The 21,122-nt window shown below is 38.1% G+C and overlaps 1 protein-coding gene across 3 annotated transcripts in view; it reads right to left on the reverse strand.

The window, feature by feature from the left end:
• Nucleotides 1–3,219: 3,219 nt before the first annotated feature.
• Nucleotides 3,220–21,122, reverse strand: part of KIF3B (kinesin family member 3B) — a 36,964-nt gene continuing 19,061 nt past the window's right edge. For all 3 annotated transcript variants that reach the window (XM_072631601.1, XM_072631602.1, XM_072631603.1), the window contains 8 exons: nt 18,300–19,773; nt 16,674–16,775; nt 16,186–16,308; nt 15,978–16,096; nt 6,775–6,888; nt 5,984–6,089; nt 5,192–5,370; nt 3,220–3,604 (listed from right to left, as the gene is read on the reverse strand). In XM_072631601.1, coding sequence (XP_072487702.1) covers nt 3,508–3,604; nt 5,192–5,370; nt 5,984–6,089; nt 6,775–6,888; nt 15,978–16,096; nt 16,186–16,308; nt 16,674–16,775; nt 18,300–19,706 — 2,247 coding nt within the window. In that variant the 5' untranslated portion in view covers nt 19,707–19,773 and the 3' untranslated portion in view covers nt 3,220–3,507. The remainder of the gene's footprint in view (nt 3,605–5,191; nt 5,371–5,983; nt 6,090–6,774; nt 6,889–15,977; nt 16,097–16,185; nt 16,309–16,673; nt 16,776–18,299; nt 19,774–21,122) is intronic.

Below are 21,122 nucleotides of genomic sequence, written 5' to 3' on the forward strand. Positions count from 1 at the left end.
TTTATTACACATCTCATTTTAGAATCACTTTTACATTCCTAGACAAAGAAAGAAGTGATACAAATAAATACCAGCTGTAAAACCTAGAGCTCGAACTATTGACATATTCTTTGTCTAAAGATAGTCAAAGAGAAGATTTAAGATCAGTATTAACTCTGAGGAGCCATAAGATATCCCCAAGACAGTTCTTCTGTACAAAAGCATCCTTGACAGCATCTCTTTCTAGATCCATGAGACATCTGGGACCAGGCTGGGAGGGGAGAGAAGGGCTGCTACTCCTAAGACAGTACCAGCTGCCAGCCCTTGCAGAGTGCAGAAGAGCCAGGTCCAACCATTTCTGTACAGTTCTAAACATTGCTTTAGGATTTTTGTAAGTTGTAATAACCCCACTTTTTTTCAATTACCAATGCTGAAAAGTTAAGAGTCACTGTTTGGGGTAAGCCTTGGCCTCACAAATGAAATCCTGGGGCAGGAAGGGTTTCCCGAGTTAACAAAGAATCAACACTTCTCAGAAACTTGGCAACAAATCTACATTCAGTACAAGGGTTAGAAAAGAAAGTGACAAGAACCTAAAGCCTGGTCCGTATGACACTCTAGTTCAACTGATTGTGGAGGGATGTCTGATAAATTCAAGCAGCATGCAGGCCTTTAAGTGAAGAGTAATCCAATTAGATTTAAGGATTCTTATGAAAGTGCTTCATTCCTTGATTTGTGATCTTGGGCTATGCATCCAGGGTGTCTAAAATGTAGTTTTAAAAATGAAAACAGATACAGACCATAGCTAAAGGTGGAAGATGTTAAACCATTCTGATGAATGTGATGGTGGATGTGTGAATAATTCAAATGCCTACCTACTCAGTGAAGAATTTTCTTCAGAGCTTGGCAGGTTCATTTCTAAACTTTGCTGGCTAGAAAACAATCTGGATGATTCCGAATATAATGTGCATGCTTGGCAGGCAGGCAGGTAGGCAGAGTGTAACCCATCTGTGTGTTAGGAATGTCTTATGAGAACTTATGCATTTTGGTCTAATTCAGAACAAAGCCCCTCAGCATACTAGAATCCCCAAAGACAGTCTGCTGCCTACCTCCTTTATTCCAATATATATGTTATCAAATTTGAGAGAAGAAAAAGCACCAGAGGGAGGCTGCCTTAAAGGTAACATTCACCTGCCAAACAAGTTTCCTTTTATATCATTTCCTCAGTTCCACATAAAATAAATGGAAGGCAATCAAAGCAAGACTCCGTGTTCAGCTTCTGGGCTCTTTGTTCACACATTTTTCCAGAGTTCTGAGCCTCATTCACCAGCTCTTGGTCACGTTGGTCACTTCAAGATAAAGTACAAACTAAAGCATAGTTTGTCCTGCAGTTTTCAATTCACATGATGTTCCTGTCAGAAAGGATATTTTCAGCTCACAGCATTCTGACAAGCTCAAGGAAAATACGGCTGAAGAAACAGACATACAGCTATAACCATCTCAGGCTGTACAACAACCTCATCATTTGGTTTCTATTTAAACAGTAAAATCCTCTTTTGAAGATGGGAAAAATGGTTTAATCCCCAGAAAAGAGGCAGGAAGGCATAACTCAATTATGCTACTGAAGCTGATGAAAGAAAGAGCTCTTGGTCAAGGAATAATGGTTTCTGCAAAGGAGAAGGGAGATGTTATACAGGTCTCTGTTTTTCAAAATGACAGACATTGCACATAGTTCCTCCCTTTTCCATAGATAGGCAAAGACAGTTTTGTGGTTCTGATCCAGAAACATGCACTGGGAACTAAGCAGCAGAGTTAAAACATAACCCAAGGTCCACCTGAGCAGCCATTTCGTTGAGGCACCATTGCCAGCAAGGTACCCCAGCACAACTAACCCAGAGACTACTGTCCCCCCTGCTAATGGAGTCAGATACCTACACTGTAGAGTTTTTCCAGCCTGAAAAAAGTTACTTAGTGAACATTTCATAAAGACAAGAGTAGCATTCATACATGAGTGTATTCCTAGAAATGGGCAAATCCTCACATATATACACAGAGAGGCAGGCGCATATGCACATGCACATGAGTGCACATGCGCATGCACACACACGCACATACATACACACATACACTCACACACACACAGAAGAGCTTGGACTTTTCTCTTTGAATGGAAGGAACAAGTAACATTCATATGACAACCAAAATAAAATATAGCTCCAAATTTCAAAGTACAACAAACTAAAACTTACAAATCAAACAATATTTGCAAACAGGAACTCTTCTGAGCAAGGCAGTCCCACACAGCAGTTCATCTACCTTCAGCTCAGGCCTGACCTGAGGAGTAAGCCTGTAATACTGCTATATGATGATAGTCTGCCACTGCCCCAAACAATTATGGAGAGATCACTAGGAGGCACAGTTCTTTTGCCCTCAGCCAGGGTGTCCCCAGTTACCACAGAATGAAGTCTCGTTCCTCCTACTATGAGTCAGCCTGATTCTGTTCTCCTGTAGGGTTAGTAAGGGTTAATGAATCTGTTCCTTTATGGAAGAGAATGAGGCACAAACCCCAGTACTCATCTCAGTGAACTACTTTCCTTTGTCTAGAGGTGAACTCAAGGTTGTAACTACTTCATCCCTTTATCCCTAAACCCATCACTGTTAGCAAAGGCAAAGCAAGGCATTCTTCCTCAAAACAGAGAGGCCCAGACTCAGAACAGTACCAGCTATGTATGGCAACATGATGGTGAATGAAGAGAAAAAAGGGACACTGTTTGAAACTTGCATCAGTTTGTCAACTTACTCTTTTACAGATGGTCACAACTGAGGTCTGAAAGAAGCTATTTCCTAAACCTACCAAGTAGGTAAAGGTTATCAATTTCTATTGCTTCTATTGTCATATCCTTCAGGAGCAGAAATACATAGGACCCTAAGACACAGGTCCCTCATCCAGAAGCTCTTAAGGGAAGTAAATATTTCTTAATGGGAATGGGGGAAGATCTCTATTCCTGCCTATCTGAAATTTCAACCCAAATGAAGCTCTCTGGATTTCTCTAAACACAGCATGCATCAAATCACATTTTAAGTCTTTTGCTTTTCAAATTCCCCTGTCATCTGGTCCTAAGGGCTCTGGAGAGATGATCCAGCTATGGCAGCTTTCAACTCTGCCCCTTCTGTCAGGGAAACAACAATAAAGGAGCTCAATGCAACAAACAGGTTGAAATTGAAGGAGAAGGGACCACCTCATTGTCACTAACACACTTTACTGTAACCCATGCATTTCTGATTTACTAACTAAAATAATTTCCCCCAAAGGGCTGAATGCCAAATTATAAATCTCTTCCTCTCGTGTTTCAGAACCCCCAGGACCAGCATATTTGGACAGAAGTCAGTTATTCAGCAAAGAGGCCCTCATAATTCCCTAGAAAGAAGGGGTTCTTGGTTTGGTCTGAAGGCCTCTCTGCAGGTTTTTGCTGGTTTTTTTCCCTCAGAAGGCGGAAACTGCTGCTCACGCCTCGAGAGGAGTTACTGGTTTTACTTTGGAACCAGTCCTCGGGATTGTGGATAAAGCTGAGATGCAGGAGTTCCAGAGGAAGATGAGGAGGATCCTGACTTTCTTCCACTTTTGGGCCTGAAAAAAAAAAAAAAGAGCAAATACATTTTCATGTTCACGTGCCAAGTTTTATCCAGCACAAATTAAACCCTTCTCTTTTGTACACAATGTCAATTGCATTCAAAATCTTGATCATTCTTCTACAACGCCTAAGTCATTGCACTTTTCAATTTACTTTTCAAAGTAGTTGCCCAAGTGATAGGAACTATGTGAATTTTGCATAGCAGAACAAGCTGCTTCAATGGGCCAGAGAAGATAGATACTCTTGCAGTACTAGATTTAAGAGAACACCTAGGTTCATTCCTCTGCTGTGATACCTATTAGCTATGTGACCCCAGGCAAGTCCTTTCCCTGAGTCTCAGATTTCTTTCTCTGTAAAATGGGATCATAAAAATGTGTTTAATAAGAATGTTAGTATAGAACCCATATAAGATTGCATGCCATATCAGGGAGGGAGTGGAGACGGAGAAAATTTAAAACTGATGGAAGCGATTGTTGAAAACTGAAAACAAATAAATTAGTTAAATTTTTTTAAAAAACAGCTTCCATCTCTAAGCAAAGAAAACTGCCTACATATTGATCCGTCATGGTGGAGGGATAAAGAAATAATTGGTGCCAGCCACAGGTGTAGTTATTGTGGGTACTTTGGGGTTGGAGCACTCATGGCTGTGGTAGAAATAGATGTCCCATAGATATTACATGTCATTCCATGTGTATCTGTGGCATACACAATCTCAACATCTTTATGATTGCAGTTGCAAAAGTGTTCCTTAAGACAAAGTTTTAACCCAGTTAATTTACTCTGGAGAAGGGCAGAAACAGTTCACATTCCATTATTTGTAAAGTTACCTACTGTTCGCTTTCATTATTTTTGCTATACTCATTTTATTTGTATTTAAATGGTTTAGGCAACCTAAGAATAAATGTACAAGTAAAGATGCAGTAAAAATGAATTGCTTAATATTAATAAAGTCACTGTATATCAAGCATAGCCACAAAACAAAAAGTCCATGTATTTAACTTGTTTTAGATATTTTGCTTTTGTGATTTTTTTTTTGGATACTTACCTAATATGCACATGCTATAAAAATAGTTAACAGGGAAATAACCTGAGATCATGGCTAGTTTTGTTTAATGTCTTATGTGTATTAAGTTGATGTAAGTGGAATAAAAGTTTTACGAATGGAAAAAAATAAAATAATAAAAAAATAAAAATAGAACTTAAAAAACAAAAAACAGGATCATAGGATTTAGGCCTAAAGGAACCTTAAATGTTTTCTAATCCATCTCTGCTCCCTTATTTTATGGATGAAGAGACCCAAAAAGGTTAAGCAGATAAGTATTCAGGATCACAGAGATAAGAAATGGCAAAGTAGAGATTCAAACCTAGGTCTTCTGCCCCGTGGGCTCTTTTCATGACAATATATTTCCACAACCTACTTCAGAGGGCTGTTGCAAAGAAAGCATTTTGTAAAGTATAAAGGCTACCAAAATGTGGGCTATTATTTGGGTATATGATATATAACTGGTTATAGGTGTATTTTACATGTTATCCTTGTTCATTCTTGTCTGGATACCAGAGATTCAGTCCAATAAATTGCTTACCTAGCCTTGGATTTTTTATTTGATGTGCTCTCAAAGGAGGAGGCATCCACCTGAATTTCATCTTCATCCTGTAAAGCAGCCTCCAAAGCAGCTTGGACTTTGGGAGCAATAGCAGGACCCTCATAGTCTCTGGTTGTCCGGCTAGGCATATCCAATTCTAGTAATACGATATTCTCTGCCTAGAAATGCACATCCAGAGATAATGCCTAGTTAGCTGGTATAAAGAAATCAGCAAAAACAAGAAGGAAGCCAGGATATGGTGATGAATGTAATGTTGTCTACTTCCTAGGTGGGGTCTTTTCTTCACAAGTAGTGGCAGTAGGAAAGAGGCCCTACCACCACAGTAGGTCTGTAGTGTAGGTCCATTAGGACAGAGTAAAGAAAAGTCCTAGTAGAATTGGGAGGGAGTGCAAAAAGCACTTCATCAGCTATCAGGAGACTAGGGATCTGCCTTAAAAACTAATTCACTGTGACACCTCGAGAAAACCCCTTCCCACCTCATAGTCGCAATTTTCCCATTTGAAAATGGTCTAGGTGATTTGTACTCAATTTTTTAAAATCAATATTTTAAAATTAATCAACAAATTGATTTTTTTAAAAAATAAATCAAAAAAATGGACTAGATGGTCTCTAAGGTTGCTTCCAACTCTATAACTATGAAAGCTCTCCTTTCTGTGAGTTGTTACCTTATAGATGGTCAAATCCCTCTTGCTCTGAATTTACAGGACAGCACCTGAGGACCTCTAAAGAATCAAACTCCTCTGATGAGGAGAGAAAAAACAAGAGTCTTACCCTATATCGGGCCTCTGGACGAATCATCATGGACATCCTGGCATGTTGGCTAAGAGGCCTCTTGTAGCCCACAGCTGAAACAGGCCGTTTCATCATCTGCTGATTACTGTTGGGAAAGAAATCAGTTACATCCTGGAAGTGGACCAAAAACCTACTATAATAATTAGAAATCATGATGAATCTATTCAAATATCTGTGCTTTCTCCAGACTTGTTCTGAACTAGATTTTGGACAGATTTTATACTACTACAAACAGAACCAGAACACAAGCAATTTTTTGGCTTCACTACTTCATCTGTGTGGCCTTGGGCAAGTTACTTAACACCACCAAACCTCATTTTCCTCATTTATAAAATAGGAATAATTAAATTTAGACTACCTACCTCATAATGCTATTGAGAGGGCAATGTTTTATAAACTATAAGGCACTAAATGGAGGCAGAATTGCTTGTTGATTTAACAGAAAGAGTCACTGAAAAAGGACTCAGGAGACATGAATGCTAGTCATACCTCTGGTACGAATATTTTTGGCAAGTCATTTTCCCTGGCTGGGCCTGAATTTATTCATCTGCAAAATAAGGGAGTTGGACTGATTCCTAAGGCTCCTTACACCTTTGCTTTCTATGAAACTTCTCTATGAATGAGTCTGGTTTTGTAATACTTATAATAGAAACATATTTTGTCCAGGGTAGAAATGAGGTAGACTTTGTTCTTACTAGAGTTCTTTAACCAAGTTCCAGTTCTTTCAGACCTCTCAGATCGCTCCCTAAGAAAGGTAAATGGTAACTTACTCCAGTCGAGTTATGGGATGCAATTTCCAATGATCTTCCTCTTCATCAAAGAAGGATCTATTCATGATTTTGCCTTTCTCTTCCAGAGGAATAAAGTTTTCTATAATAAGATGCCTGTAAGAACATACACACATTAGAGTTATACCACCTCAATAAAAAGAGAAAAGTTTTCTAGGTCTTGCGTATTTGCTTCTACATGCAGCTACTTTCTGTTAGGGTAGATATTTACTAAACTAAATATCTCTTGGTTGACAATACTGTTAATGCTAACTTCAATTACTAATTTTTAAAAGTGAGAGACTTCCTGAAAATTAATTCACTCAACAAAATTACCTCTGGTACTATACACAATTCAAAAATGCTTCTTTTCTGAAGCCTTCCATATCTTCCCCTGGTCACCTTCTCTATTTCTCAGTTAACACTTCCTCTCTTCACTGAAAAAAACTGAAGCCATTCAATGAGTGCCCTCTTATCCCATTCTCATTATCTCAAAATCACTTGACATCATCCCATACCCCTCTCTACATATGGCCTTGATTTTGATCCTATCTCTCTCTCTTCTTGTCCTACTATCCTATTCCTCTTCCCCTTCTCCCTCTCTCTTCTTCTCACTCCCTCCCTCTCTTTCCAGGTCTCCTTCCCTCTCCCTTGCCCCCATTTCCATCCATTCTTCTGCCCCCCTTCTCCATCTCTCTTCCATTCCCCTCAATATACTATCTTATATTTTTCCTTTCTTTCTCAACCAAACTTCTGGAAAAGGCTGCCTGTAGTTGTTGACTTCACTTCCTCTCCTCACTCCCTCCTCAACCCTTTGTCTTCTGCTTTCTGATTTCACTCTCAAATGAAACTGTTCTCTACAAAGTTACCAATGTTCTCTTAATTTCCAAAACTGATGGTCTTCTCAGTCCTCACATTTCTCAATCTATCTACTGCTTTTGGCATTGTTAACCTCCTTCTCCCAGATACTCTTTTTCTCACTGGTTCTCCTCCTCTCTTTTTCAGAGCTCTATTAGATTTCTTTGCTTGCATCATCCATATCATACCACCTTACTGTGAGTGCCCTCTCTTGCTAGATCAGGGCTTCTTAAACTTTTTCCATTCTCGACCCCTTCAGCACTTCTTAAACTGTGAGTTGTGACCCCACATGGGCTAGTTGACTTTAGCAGCTACCATGGATTTAATTAACATCTCTATGCATGTGTGCATGCGCACACACACACACACACACACACACACACACACACCCAGTTTCCCTTGAGCTTCAGTCCCCCATCGTCAATTACTTATTGGAAATTTCAAACTGAATTATCTTGAAGACATCTCAAACTCATCATGTCCAAAATTGAACTCATTATCTTCTCCCTATCCTCACACCTACTCCTCTTCTAAACTTCCCTATTTCTGTCAAAAGCACCATCATCCTTCTAGTCTTCCAGGTCCATAACTTCAGTGTTATTCTGGATTCTACATTCTCTCTCACCCTATGTATCCAATCGCTTGCCAAATCTTGACATTTCTACCTCCACACCATCTCTTGCATCTGACCCCTCCCCTCTACTCACACAGCTGCCACCTTAGTTCGGTCCCTCATCACCTTTCACCCAGTTTATTGCAATGCCTTCCTATTTGGTCTGTGCTCAAGCCTTTCCCATTCTAGTCCATCCTCTACACTGCTGCCAAAGTGATCTTCTTTAACTACAATAAACTGCAATGACTCCTTAGTGCCTCTTTGATCAATCATAATCTCTTCTGTTAAGCTTTGAGAGCCTTTCACAATCTGGTCCCAACCAGTCTTCTCAGTCTGAATGAACATTACTTCTCCTCCCATACTCTGTAATCCAGTCAAACTGACCTTCTCCTTCTTCCTCACATACAATAATCCATCTCCCATGTCCAAACTTTTAGACTGGCTATCTTATGTCTGTGATACACACTCTCCTCACCTTGACCTCAGAGAATCCCTCTCTTTTCTTTCAAGACCCAGTTTAAGTAACATCTTCTATATGAAGCCCTTCTTGATTCTCCCACCAGCTAGTGCACTCCCTCCCAAACTGTCTTGTATCTAACTGCTTTGTATTCATTCTGTGCTTACACATGAGCTTATTATTATCGCTTGTGCTAGAAAGTAAGCTTCCTGAAAATAGAGTTTAATTCATTTTGTGTCACCACCAAAGTCCTGGCACATAGTAGGTACTTGATAAATGCCTGCCAATAGACTTTTTTGTTACCCCTGTTAATGAGTTATCCTTGTTAGCTTTCTGCAGCTCCTCAAACTGGTTTGTATTTATTTATATGTGTCTGTCTTATAATCTCCCAGTTCTCTGAGGGTAAGGATTATTTCATTTTTATCTTTGTAATCCCAGTACCTAGCACAGCATCTTATACATAGTAACAGCTTAATAAACATTTGATTAATAGCATTGAATAGACATTTATTAAGTCCTTACCATGTTCAGAGGCCCATGATGGGCACTGGAGAAGAAACAAAGGGTAGATAAAACAGAAAATCTGTCCTTATGAAATATTCATCAGCTTCCAAATAATAATTTTTAAATGTTTAGTAGTGCTTTATGGTGTACAAACCCCTTAATATCCATTATCTCACTTGATCCTCACAATCGCCCTGTATCCCTAGGTTGAATCTCCATTTTACAGATATAGAAACAGAAGATAAGATGAATGATTTTTCCAAAGTTACAGTAATTATAACAAATACAACAAATATTCAATAAGCACCTACTGTGAGCACATTAAGGAGAAGAGCCAGGTATTAAACCCAGAACTTCTAGCTCCATAACCAGTGAGTGTTCTTTCCACCATAGTAGAGATACCTTTAAATAGACTTAAAGTACTTAAATAGACTTAAAGTACAAAAAGACTTAAGTAATTACCTAAATGGATAATTACTCAAGACTAAAAATGCAAGATTTCTTTTTTGTTTTTTTCAAATATCAAAGTTTTTAATTGACAGGACAGAAAAATAACTCAGAGTAAAAATCAATACAGAAAAGAGGTATTCTCAGGAGCAGAGCCAAGATAGTGGAGTAGAAGAGCTGGGACCTGCTAGAGCTCTCCCCCCAAACCCCTAAAAATCCTGTAAAAAATGACTCTATAAACAAATTTTAGAGCATCAGATGACACAAAATGACAGTGAAACAAATTTCCAGCCCAAGACAATCTGGAAAGTTAACAGGAAGGGTCTATCGTACCAGTCTGGGAGCAGAATGCAGTTCAGACGGAGCTGGAGCTGGAGCAGACCTTAGGGGACTGAATCACTCACTGGTGGTGGCTACAGTTTCCAGACTTCTCAACCCACAAATACCAGACAGCTTCAAAGGTCAGTGGGAAGGGTCTCAAATGGAGCATGGTCCAGCCCCAGCCCTGGCCCCAGCCTCAGCCTAGGCCCTAGTCCTAGGGCAGTGGCAGCTACTGCTGAAGCACAGATTGCTTCTGGAACACCTCACTTAACAAAGAGCTCAAAAGTCAAGTAATTGACTAGGAAAATGAGCAAATGGGGGGAAAAGAAATAGACTATAGATTCTTACTTTCTCAGTGAAGACGTATTTTCTTATGTCATTGGTGACAAGGAAGATCAAAACATACAACCAGAAGAAGACAACAAAGCCAAAGCTCCTACATCCAAAGCCTCCAAGAAAAATATGAATTGGTCTCAGGCCATGAAAGAGCTCAAAAAGAATTTTGAAAATCAAGTAATAGAAGTAATTGAAAAATTGAGAAGAGAAATGAGAGTGATGCAAGAAAATTATGAAAAATGAGTGAACAACTTACTAAAGGAAACCCCAAAAAATGCTGAAGCAAATAATACCTATAAATAAGACTAAACCCAAATGGCAAAAGAAGTCAAAAAAGCCAATAAGGAGAAGAATGCCTTAAAAAACAGAATGGGTCAAATGGGAAAAGGTCCAGAAGCTCAATGGAGAAAATAATTTCTTAAAAATTAGGATGGAGCAAATAGAAGCTAATGACTTTATCAGAAACGAAAAAATTACAAAACAAAGCCAAAAGAATGAAAAAATAGAAGACAATGTGAAATATGTCATTGGAAAAACAACTGACCTGGAAAATGGATCCAGGACAGATAATTTAAAAATTATTGGACTACCTGAAAGCCATGATCAAAAAAAGCCTAGACATCATCTTTCAAGAAATTATCAAGGAAAATTGCCCTGATATTCTAGAACCATAGGGTAAAATAGAAATGGAAAGAATTCACCTATCATCTCCTGAAAGAGATCCCAAAAGGAAAACTCCTAGGAATATTGTAACCAAATTCCAGAGTTCCCAGGTCAAGGAGAAAATATTACAAGCAGAGCTGATCCAACCATTCTGGACAGTAATTTGGAATTATGCCCAAAGGGCTATAAAAATGTGCATACCCTTTGACTCAACAATATCGCTTCTAGGGCTGTATCCCAAAGAGATCATAAAAATGGGAAAAGAACCCACATGTACAAAAATATTTATGCCAGCTCTTTTGGTGGTGACCAAGAACTGGAAACCAAGGAAATGCCCATCAATTTGAGGAATGGTTGAACAAGCTGTAGTATATGAATGTAATGGAATATTATTGTGCTATAAGAAATGACAAACAGGTGGATTTCAGAAAAACCTGGAAAGAATTATATGAAGTGATGCTGAATGAAATGAGAGGAATGTTTCTGATAGACTTAGCCTTTCACAGCAATGCAAGGATCTAAAACATTTCCAGAAGACTCTTGATGCAAAATGCCAGCCACATCCAGAGAAAGAACTATAGAATCAAGAAAGAACTATAGAATAGGAACATAGAATGAAGCAGACTAATTTCTCTTTTGCTATGTTTTGTTTTGTTTTTTCTCATGTTTTCTCCCATTCATTTTAATTCTTCTATGCAACATGACTAATGTGAAAATATGTTTAATAAGAATGTATGTACAGAACCAAGATTGCATGCTGTCTCAAGGAGGGAGGGAAGGGGAGAAAATTTAAAACATATAGAAGTGATTGTTGAAAACTGAAAACAAATAAATTAATAAAAACCAAACAAAAAAAGAAAATATTACAAGCAGCCAGAAAGAAACAGTTCAAGTATTGTGGAAACACAATCAGGATAACACAAGATTTAGCAATGTAGTTCAGTGTAGATTTAGTGTAGTTTAGCAGTTAGTGTAGACACTAAGGGACTGGAGAGCTTGGAATATAATATTCCAGAGGTCAAGAGATAGAATTAAAACCAAGAATCACCTCCCCAGCAAAACTGAGTATAATAATTCAGGAGAAAAAATGGAATTTCAATGAAATAGAGGATTTCCAAGTATTCTTGTTGAAAAGACTAGAGCTGAATAGAAAATTTGATTTTCAAATATAAGAATCAAGAGAAGCATGAAAAAGTAAACAGGAAAGAGAAACCATAAAGGATTTATTAAAGTTGAACTGTTTACATTCCTACATGGAAAAATGATATTTGCAACTCATGAGACTTTTCTCAGTATTAGGATAGTTGGAGGGAATATGTGTGTGTGTGTGTGTGTGTGTGTGTGTGTGTGTGTGTGTCTGTATGTATAGGTGTATGTGTATACATACACAAACATATATAATATGTTATACTCTCAATTGGGTATGGAATTTTTTCTTACCCTACAGGAAAACAGAGGGGAAGGGGATAAGAAAAGGAGGCAATAATAGAAGGGATGGCAGACTGGGGGAAGGAATAATCGGAAGAAAACACTTTAGTTGAAGAACAGGTCAAAGGAGAGAACAGAATAAACAGAGGATGGGATAGGATAGTGAAATATAGTCTCTTTCACAACATGATTGTTACGGAAGTGTTTTGTATGACTACATGTATAACCTATATTGAATTGCTTACCTTCTCAATGAGGGTGTGTGGGGAGGGGGGAAGGGAGAGAATGTGGAACTCAAAGCTTTAAAAATATTAAAAATTGGTTTTACATGCAACTAGGAAATAAGATATATAGGCAATGGTATATAGAAATCTAACTTGCCTTACATGAAAACAGAAGGGAAGGGGATAAGAGAGGAGGAAGGTGATAGAAGGGAAGGCAGATTGGAGGAAAGGGTGTCCTGTCCTGGGATGGGGGGAGATGGGGAGAAAATCTGAAATTAAAAATTATGTGGAAGTCAATGTTAAAACTGAAAATAAATAAATTTTAAAAGATAGTACATTATTCCTTCAATTGTTTTTATAATCTATCTTATTTTAATCTATCTTAGAAACATCCTCTTCCCATAAACTCTGTTACACTCATCTTCAATCCCCACATATCCCTCTTTCTTGTTTATTGACCTTTTGACAAGTTTTAGAGTTACATTTAAATTGAAGATTCCTTTTTCTTCCTTCAAAAAAAATATTTTATTCTCCCTTCTTTTTCCTCTCAAGTAAATAGTCAATTCAATCCACTCTTCTTTCTCCCCTTCAACCTCTTTTATTTGTTAGTTCTTTTCATTGTACTTTCTGTTCTGAAAATGATTTTTTTGCTTTGTTATTTTCATTTTCTTTCCTTTCTATTGTCAAAATTTTGGCATTTATAATTTTTTAGCCTCTGTTCTTCATGTAATAAAGGTTTCTAATGTGAGTTTTCTCAACAAGTTCTATGTAACGTCTTCTAGATATTCTCTGCTCCACTTTTTTCTGTTGTATCTTGCTCTTACAAGTTTAAAAAAAAAAAAAAAAGAAAAGACACATTCTCATTTTCTCCAATCTTATTCACAAAAAGAACAAAACTTTCTAGAGGTGTCTGTGGAGAAATTAGTGCTTCCAGGGAGCTTCATGTGGGGATGAAAAGCCCATCCTTCCAATGGAATTGCAAAATTTCTAATCTATTTAGGTCAAGTGTAAAACCAGACTGCTTTGCTGTAATTACTTTTCACACTGGTGCTTTGGCACTGAGTTGGACTAACTTTTTAAAGCAATGAAGGTAAAGACAAGAGGCAGCTGTCACTGTGAAGATCTGGTTCTCATTTTAATATGTACTTGATTTTTATTGATTATTAAATGGAGTCAAACTTCCTTAGTTAAACATTTAAAGGTCTCCACCATCTGGTGCCACGCTACCTCCTAGCTTTGTCTCAAATTATTCCCTCACAGTAGCCTATACCCTAGCCAAGATAGATCACTGGATGGCTCCCCATATCCTTCATGTGTTTTCCCACTCTAGTGCCCAAGCTTACAACTATTCTCCCACCTGGAGCTCAACTTCCAAACATTCTCCATCTCCATCTGTACAAATCCTGCCAAGCTCAAAGGCTGAAGAGAAATTGGGTTTGGTTAAATTAATTTATGGCTAGGTGTTAAGAAGTTGCATGATTACTACTACTTTGACAATCTCCAAAATAAAATGTGTATCATCACCAGTGACTGAAAAGTAAGAGATCCAAACCAACTTTCAGGTGCTACAGCTCCATATGTACATGATTATGTGCATGATGAGAAACAATACAAACTGTTTAAAAGCATCTACTACTACAACTACTACTACTACTACTACCTCAATCTTGCTACAAAGAGTAATGAACTCAAAGTCTAAAAAGACCTTAGAGGTCATCTAGTCCAGTTCCCTCTCAAGCATGAATTTGGACTCAAGAATCTCATAAGCCTGGCCTACTTCTATTGCCACTTCTTAATAGCTGTGTGACTTTTAGCAAGTTGTAACCTCTTAGAGCTTTAAGTTCCACCACCCTAAAATGTTGATAATAACAGACTGTCTTCATTATTAAAACTTAGGAAATAGAACCACTAATCCCTAGATACTAGTAACAAATGACAGTTCAATAGATTTACATGTTATTTTATTTAACACTTTCAACAACACAGTGAAATAAGGAAGATAAGTATTATTCCTAATATATACATAGATAAGGAAATCAAAGCTCTGAGAAAGTAAAGTGGCTTTCTTGAGGGTTCACAGTCAGCCAATAATCAATAAGTATTTATTAAGCAACTACTCTGTACCAGGCTAAACTGAGGGATACAAACACAAAGGCAAAAGACAGTCTCTGCCCTCGAGGAGTTCAGTATCTAATGAGGGAGACAAGCAAACAAAAATGTACAAACAAACTATACAGAGGATAAATAGGAAATAATTAACAGAAGGAAGGCACTAGAATTAAGAGGAATTGGTAAAACTTCCCGTAGAAGGTGAAAGTTTAGCTGGAATTTGAAGGTAAGGGAAGCCAGGAGCTGGAGATGAGGAGGGAGAAAATTCCAGGAATGGAGGAAACAGCCTGAGAAAATGCCTGGAAACTAATGATGGAGTGTCTTGTTCACAGAAGAGAAAGGAGATCAGTGTCACTGGTGAGTGTTAGGTCTAAGAAAGACTGGAAAAGTAAGGAGGGCTAGGTTATGAAGAGCTTTGACTACAGGCCAAAACAGGATTATATATCTGATGCTAGAGATAACAGGGAGTTTATTAAGTAGAGAGGGTGACATGGTTAGACTAGCACTTAAGGAAAATGACTTTAGCAGCTGAATGATAGATGGACCAGAGGAAGGAAAGACTTGTAGCTAGTAGACTCACCAGCACACTATTGCAGTACTCCAGTCGTGAGGAGATAAAAGCCTGGACCAGGGTGGCTGCAGTATCAGAGTAGAGAAGGGGTTGTTTTAGAATGTTGCAAAGGTGAATCAACAGGCCTTGGCAACAGACTGGATGTGGGTGGGGGGAAAGGGGAGAGACGGTGATGAGTTAAAGATGACACTTAAATTTTGTGAGCCTGGGGAACCTGTAGGATGATGATGTCCTCTGCAGTAATAGGGAAGTTTAGAAGGGAGAGAGTTTATGGGAAAAGATAACAAGTTCAGCTTTGGACATGTTGAATTTAAAATCCCATTCAAGATTTGAGTCCTCTAAAAGGCAACTGTAGATTTAAGACTGGAAGTCAGCAAAGAGGTTGGACTGGATTGAGATTTGAGAAGCATCACCATAGAGATGATAATTAAATCCAAGAGAGCTGATAAGATCATTAGTGAATTAGCACAGAAAGAGAAAAGAGTCCAGGATAGGGCTCGGTAAGACAACCACATTAGTAGATGAGACCTAGATGAAGATCCAGTTAATAAGTAGATGAGCCAAGATTCAAATTCAGGTTTTTCTGACTTAAAAACTCAATGTTATTTTCAATATAGCCCAGTTGTCCAACCTCCTTCCTATAACGTGGTGTCTCTTGTAGCCTGACAAACTTACTTGAGTTTCAATTCTCTGGTGAGTTCATTTTGAGTCTGTTCCAGCTCCTGACGCTCTTTGATATGCTCTTCTTGAAGGTCATGTATTTCTGCCTTTACAGCCTGGAGCTTAGAAAACAACTGGAACCAAAAAAGACAAATCAAAGTTAAAAGGAACAAGTCCTCTCATTTTCTTCCAAAATTTCAGATTTTTCTAGTTTTCTCTCAACCTTTTTGAGTTTCTTGGTCTTGATATCCACTTCTTGCTGTAATGAGCTATAAGTCTCCTTCAGCTCCAGTGTTTCTTCGTCCCGACTTTCCATCTGTTGTTGAATTTCACGTTCCCGACGTTTCTAAGAAATAACACAAAAAGGACCGGTTTTACTCTAGGAAATGGTTCTACTTATAGGATTCTGCTGAAGATTACAAGAACATACATCTTACATTTCTTGATGTAAATATCTAGAAAGCAAGTCAAACCAAAGGAAAAGTATACTTTAAAACTTTTGTTTTTAATTAATAAGCATTTATTTTTTCTTCCTCCCACCTCTCCCTACTGGAAAATAAAAACAAAAACAAAACTCTTATAATAAACAGGTCATATACTTCTAATTTTAATTTCCTCTGGAAGAGTACAATATAAGAGATATTTGCTACATGCTTCAAACCAAGAAACAAATTTTTTAAATTACTATTTTTTTTTCAGATTTGTAATTACTTGCTCCGCAATTTCCTGTCGCTTCTGCTCAAGTATTTTTTGTTGTTCATTGGTATGGTCAACTATATTTTTTCCTCCAACGAGTAGCTTGCTTTCCATGGCCTAAAAGGGAAATAGAAAGACAAGGCAGAATTAGTCTTACAGGTGATCTGCCTGAGAAAAGCCCTTCATATATACTATTGAAATATCTTCAATTCAATTCACTTCAATATTTGCTTACTAAGTATCATCTGTATAAAGAGCTAGATGCAGAGGTAGATACAAATATTAGTTCATATATGTACCTGCTCTTACATTACCAGTATATGTTTTATGGTTACTGCCTGGCCCTCATTCCTAAGCAGCATAAGGTACAGGGCCAGCTCTAAGGGATGGAGGCTTGGGGTATATTGTATTATATCTTCAGCCCCCTTCTTACCACAACTACTCCAAAACGTGTGAGAAAGGCCTTTACTTTGGTGATAAGGGTTGGGGGAAGTAGGGTTGTTGGCTTACAAGGTGATGACTTGTATGTGAGACTAAAGTGTTTGGAGCCTTTTTTCTTTTTTTAATACTGGCTAGGGAAGCCACTTCCTTCTTTGCTATCTGCTGTATCCCTCAATCACTGCCTACCCAGAAGAGTGAGAAGGTCTCAAAAACCAAGAATGATTCATACATTGTATCAGATGTATACTTTAACTATAGCCAATTATTTAACTCTTTGGTGAAATGTTTCCTAGCATCTTAAGCTTTAGAGTCAATGTTTTTCCTTTCTTTTTTTTTGCAAGTCAATGTTTTTCTTCAGTCTTCATTTTAGAAATTTGTTCTATCATTGTGACCTCAACAGCGTAAGGGAGAGGCTTTCACATTCTGTTCACTAAATACAGGATCAATCTGGCAGTGACCTAGAGTTAAGAGAGGCATGTGCTGTGTGTGTACAACAGCTTAGAGCTCTCATACCATCTGCCTACAGTTGTAAATGAACCATCGATCACAAGTCATCACAAGTGCTCTTTGCTTTGGATAAAAAGATGCGTTACTGAAAAATTGTGTGGAAACCAAAATTATTAAAATAAAATCAGATTTCAAATGCTGAGAATATTATTTTTTAAAGACATCCTTTGGAGAATTCCTTTGTAATACCAATAATCTTCCCTCCCCCAATTTAACTGTTTCAGGTTTTCATGTTAAATTAAAATCACAAATGTTTAGAGCTAGACAGAGGCTTTTAAAGACTACCTAGTCTAACTTCATTTTATTTCTTGATGAGGAAATGGAATCATTGACTGGTTAAATAACTTACCTACAATCACACAAATAAATTAGTGACAAAGCCAGGATTAGAACCCAGGTCTCTTTCCATATTTGTATATGTGTATAGATACATATATATAGACAGATAGATACACACATATATGCATTGTCTTCTGAATCTACATCCTTAATCAAAGCATGTACCCCTTTCCTAAACCAAATTTGTTTTTAAACCTCTGATCCATATCATTTTTCCTAAAATCTTCTAAGATAATGTTATTTTCTGCCACTTCTACCTCTTTTGGGGGTACCAGAGGAGGATGTATTCAAACTATATTTGTCTAACTCAAACAGAGAGAGCTATGGAAAAAGTCCTTTGGGACAGTACCGGACCTTGATCTTGGCACCCAGCATTTCTGCAGCATCTTTCTCCCTCCTCAGATCCTCCATCTTTTTCTCCTTCTCCTTTAATAATCTCATCTTGTCTTCAGCTACCAAGGTGTGATCCTCTACAATGGCCTTCTTTTCAATCTCCAGTTTCTCTTGCTGCTCCCTCCAGTAGTCATCCTTATCCTCACCTTCATCCTCACCTTCTTCACCTTCTCCCTCTTCCTCTTCCTCTTCTTCCTCTCTGCCTCCAACCCCCTCTTGGCGTTTTTCTCTCTTTTTTCTTTTGCCAATGGAACGTTTTTCTAGCTGGGCTTTAAGCCGAGCAATCTCTTCTTGAAATTCTCGAAGGAGGGCATCTTTAGGATCCTCATTAACTCTTGGCTTATTCTTAATGTTTTTGGCACGGTTGGCGTATCTCAGTGTGGTGAGGGTTTCTTCTACATTATAAGAGGCAGGCCCAATGTTGGCCACCATCACAGTTTTAGCATTGCCACCTAAAGAGTCCTGTAAGAGCCTTGTAAGTTTTGAGTCCCGATATGGAATATGAGTACTTTTGCCATCTACAAGAGCAGATATGACATTACCCAAAGCTGAAAGGGATAGATTAATTTTGGTGGCTTCCTTCAACCTTTCCCCCTGAGCTCCTGTTTTGGCTTGACGTTCACTGCCTGCAAGATCTACTAGATTCAGTTTCCCCACACGGATATGATTTTCTCCATCAAGCCCTACTTCACTGCACTCAATAGTGATAACAAAGATGGCATGAGATCGAGAACTATGTTCATTCATGTTGGTAGCACCAACTGAACGGTTCTGATTTCCTACATTCATGACATGTTCTATTTCCTTGACACTCTTTGTAACAAAGGAAGACAGATCCTTCACATAGACACCAGTGTCTGGCCTCTCTTTGAGTTCAAGTCTTTTTGTCTGATCCTTTGACAACAGATCTCGAATTTCTTCTTGGTATATTTCTAGGTAAGAGGCCCTGACTAGGTACTGCTGATTCTGGGATCTAGAAATGTGGGTAAAGATATGATCAAAGGAGTTAGGGATGACACCTCTTTTCTCAGGGTCACCACGAACCCCTTCCATCGTGTAGGTTTTCCCAGTCCCTGTCTGCCCATAAGCAAAGATGGTTCCATTGAAACCCTGAAGGACAGAGTCTACAAGAGGTCTGAAAGTCTCATCGTAAAGCTCAAACTGCTTGGAATTCCAGTCATAGACAGCATCAAAGGTAAAAGTCTTGGGCATCTCATGAGTTGTCCCCCTGGGATTCTTGACTGACACCTGCCCTAGCTTCACATCCACATCAACAACTTTATCATAGGAAGCAGCTTTTTCTTTGCCATTCATAGGACGACATCGTACCACCACCCTGACCGACTCTGAGCTCTTCAACTTAGACATGGTGACAGTTCAGTATGGGATGAATTTTAATGACTGCTGATCCAATATAGCTCAGGATGCTAAAATCCTAGGGGAAAAAAAAAGCAATTCTTAAGTTGCAGTTTCAGTAGGTTATTGCATGTCACAAACCTGACAACTTTTCAATTCACAAATTCATTGTAAATTAAATTTAATATCATTATAATTCTCTATGTTTTTGCTCCCAGGCTCCTAATTGTCTTCAGAGAGAAATATTAATGGCAACTCATTTATTTTAAAGTTTGCAAAATACTTTCCTCATAATCTTGTGAGGCAGATAACATAAAAGATGAGGAAACTAAGACCTAGAAAGGATAAGAAATTTACTCATATTCATATAGCTAGTTAAGTGTTAGAGCTGGGATTTAAAACCAGCTCTCCTCACCCCAAGTACAATTTACTTTCAACTACACCATGCTCAATCAATCAATAAGTATTAAGTGCCTACCATGTGACAAGAACAATATGAAGTGCTGGAGACACAAATAAAATTATTGAAACAATCTGTACTTCTAGTGAGTTTGCATTCTAATACAAAAGACATGTACATAAGTAGTATACTGAACAAATACAAAGATAATCAATAAATCTAAACATAAAGGAGTTAAGTACAAAGTAGTTAAGTACAAAGTAGTTAAGTACAAAGTAGAGAGGGCACCAGCAGTTGGGGAAATTAGAAAAGGCTTTAGATAAAAGGTGACTGCTTACTGCTGGTGAAACTGTGAACTGATCCAGCCATTCTGGAAAGCAATATGGAACTATACCCAAAAAGCACTGTGGACTCCATATGTACAAAAATATTTATAACAAGCTCTCTTTATGATAGCAAAGAACTGGAAACTAAGATACCCATTAATTGGAGAATGGATGAACAAGTTTTGGCATATTACTATGATGGAATATCATTGTGCTATAAGAAATTATGAAGGGGATGGTATCAAAGAAATCTGAGAAGACTTATACAAACTGATGCAGAGTGAAGTGAATAGAGCCAAAAGAACAATTTATACAATAACAACATTATAAGGACAATCAACTCTGAAACTTGGGAACTCTTATCAACACAATGACCAATCACAGTTCCAAAGAACTCATGATGAAACATGCTACAGAGGTAATGGACTCAGAGTGCAAAGCAAAGTATGTGTTCTTTTCCTTTTTTTTTTTTTGGACAAGGCTAATGCAGGAATTTATTATAGCCTAGCCAAGCCCCAACCTTGGATTACTCTTCCCACCATCTCCTGCTCTTACTCCTATTCATGAAGTGCTTCACAAAATGGGGGAAAATCATGAAACCATGCTACCTGAATCCACTACAAATAAATCTTATTTAATCTTAACTGCATCCTCACTGTAGTAAGGCCCTTTACACGGCCCTAATTAATTCACTATCCTAAC

The sequence above is a fragment of the Notamacropus eugenii genome, chromosome 1 (assembly GCF_028372415.1).
Source record: "Notamacropus eugenii isolate mMacEug1 chromosome 1, mMacEug1.pri_v2, whole genome shotgun sequence".
Taxonomy (NCBI): domain Eukaryota; kingdom Metazoa; phylum Chordata; class Mammalia; order Diprotodontia; family Macropodidae; genus Notamacropus; species Notamacropus eugenii.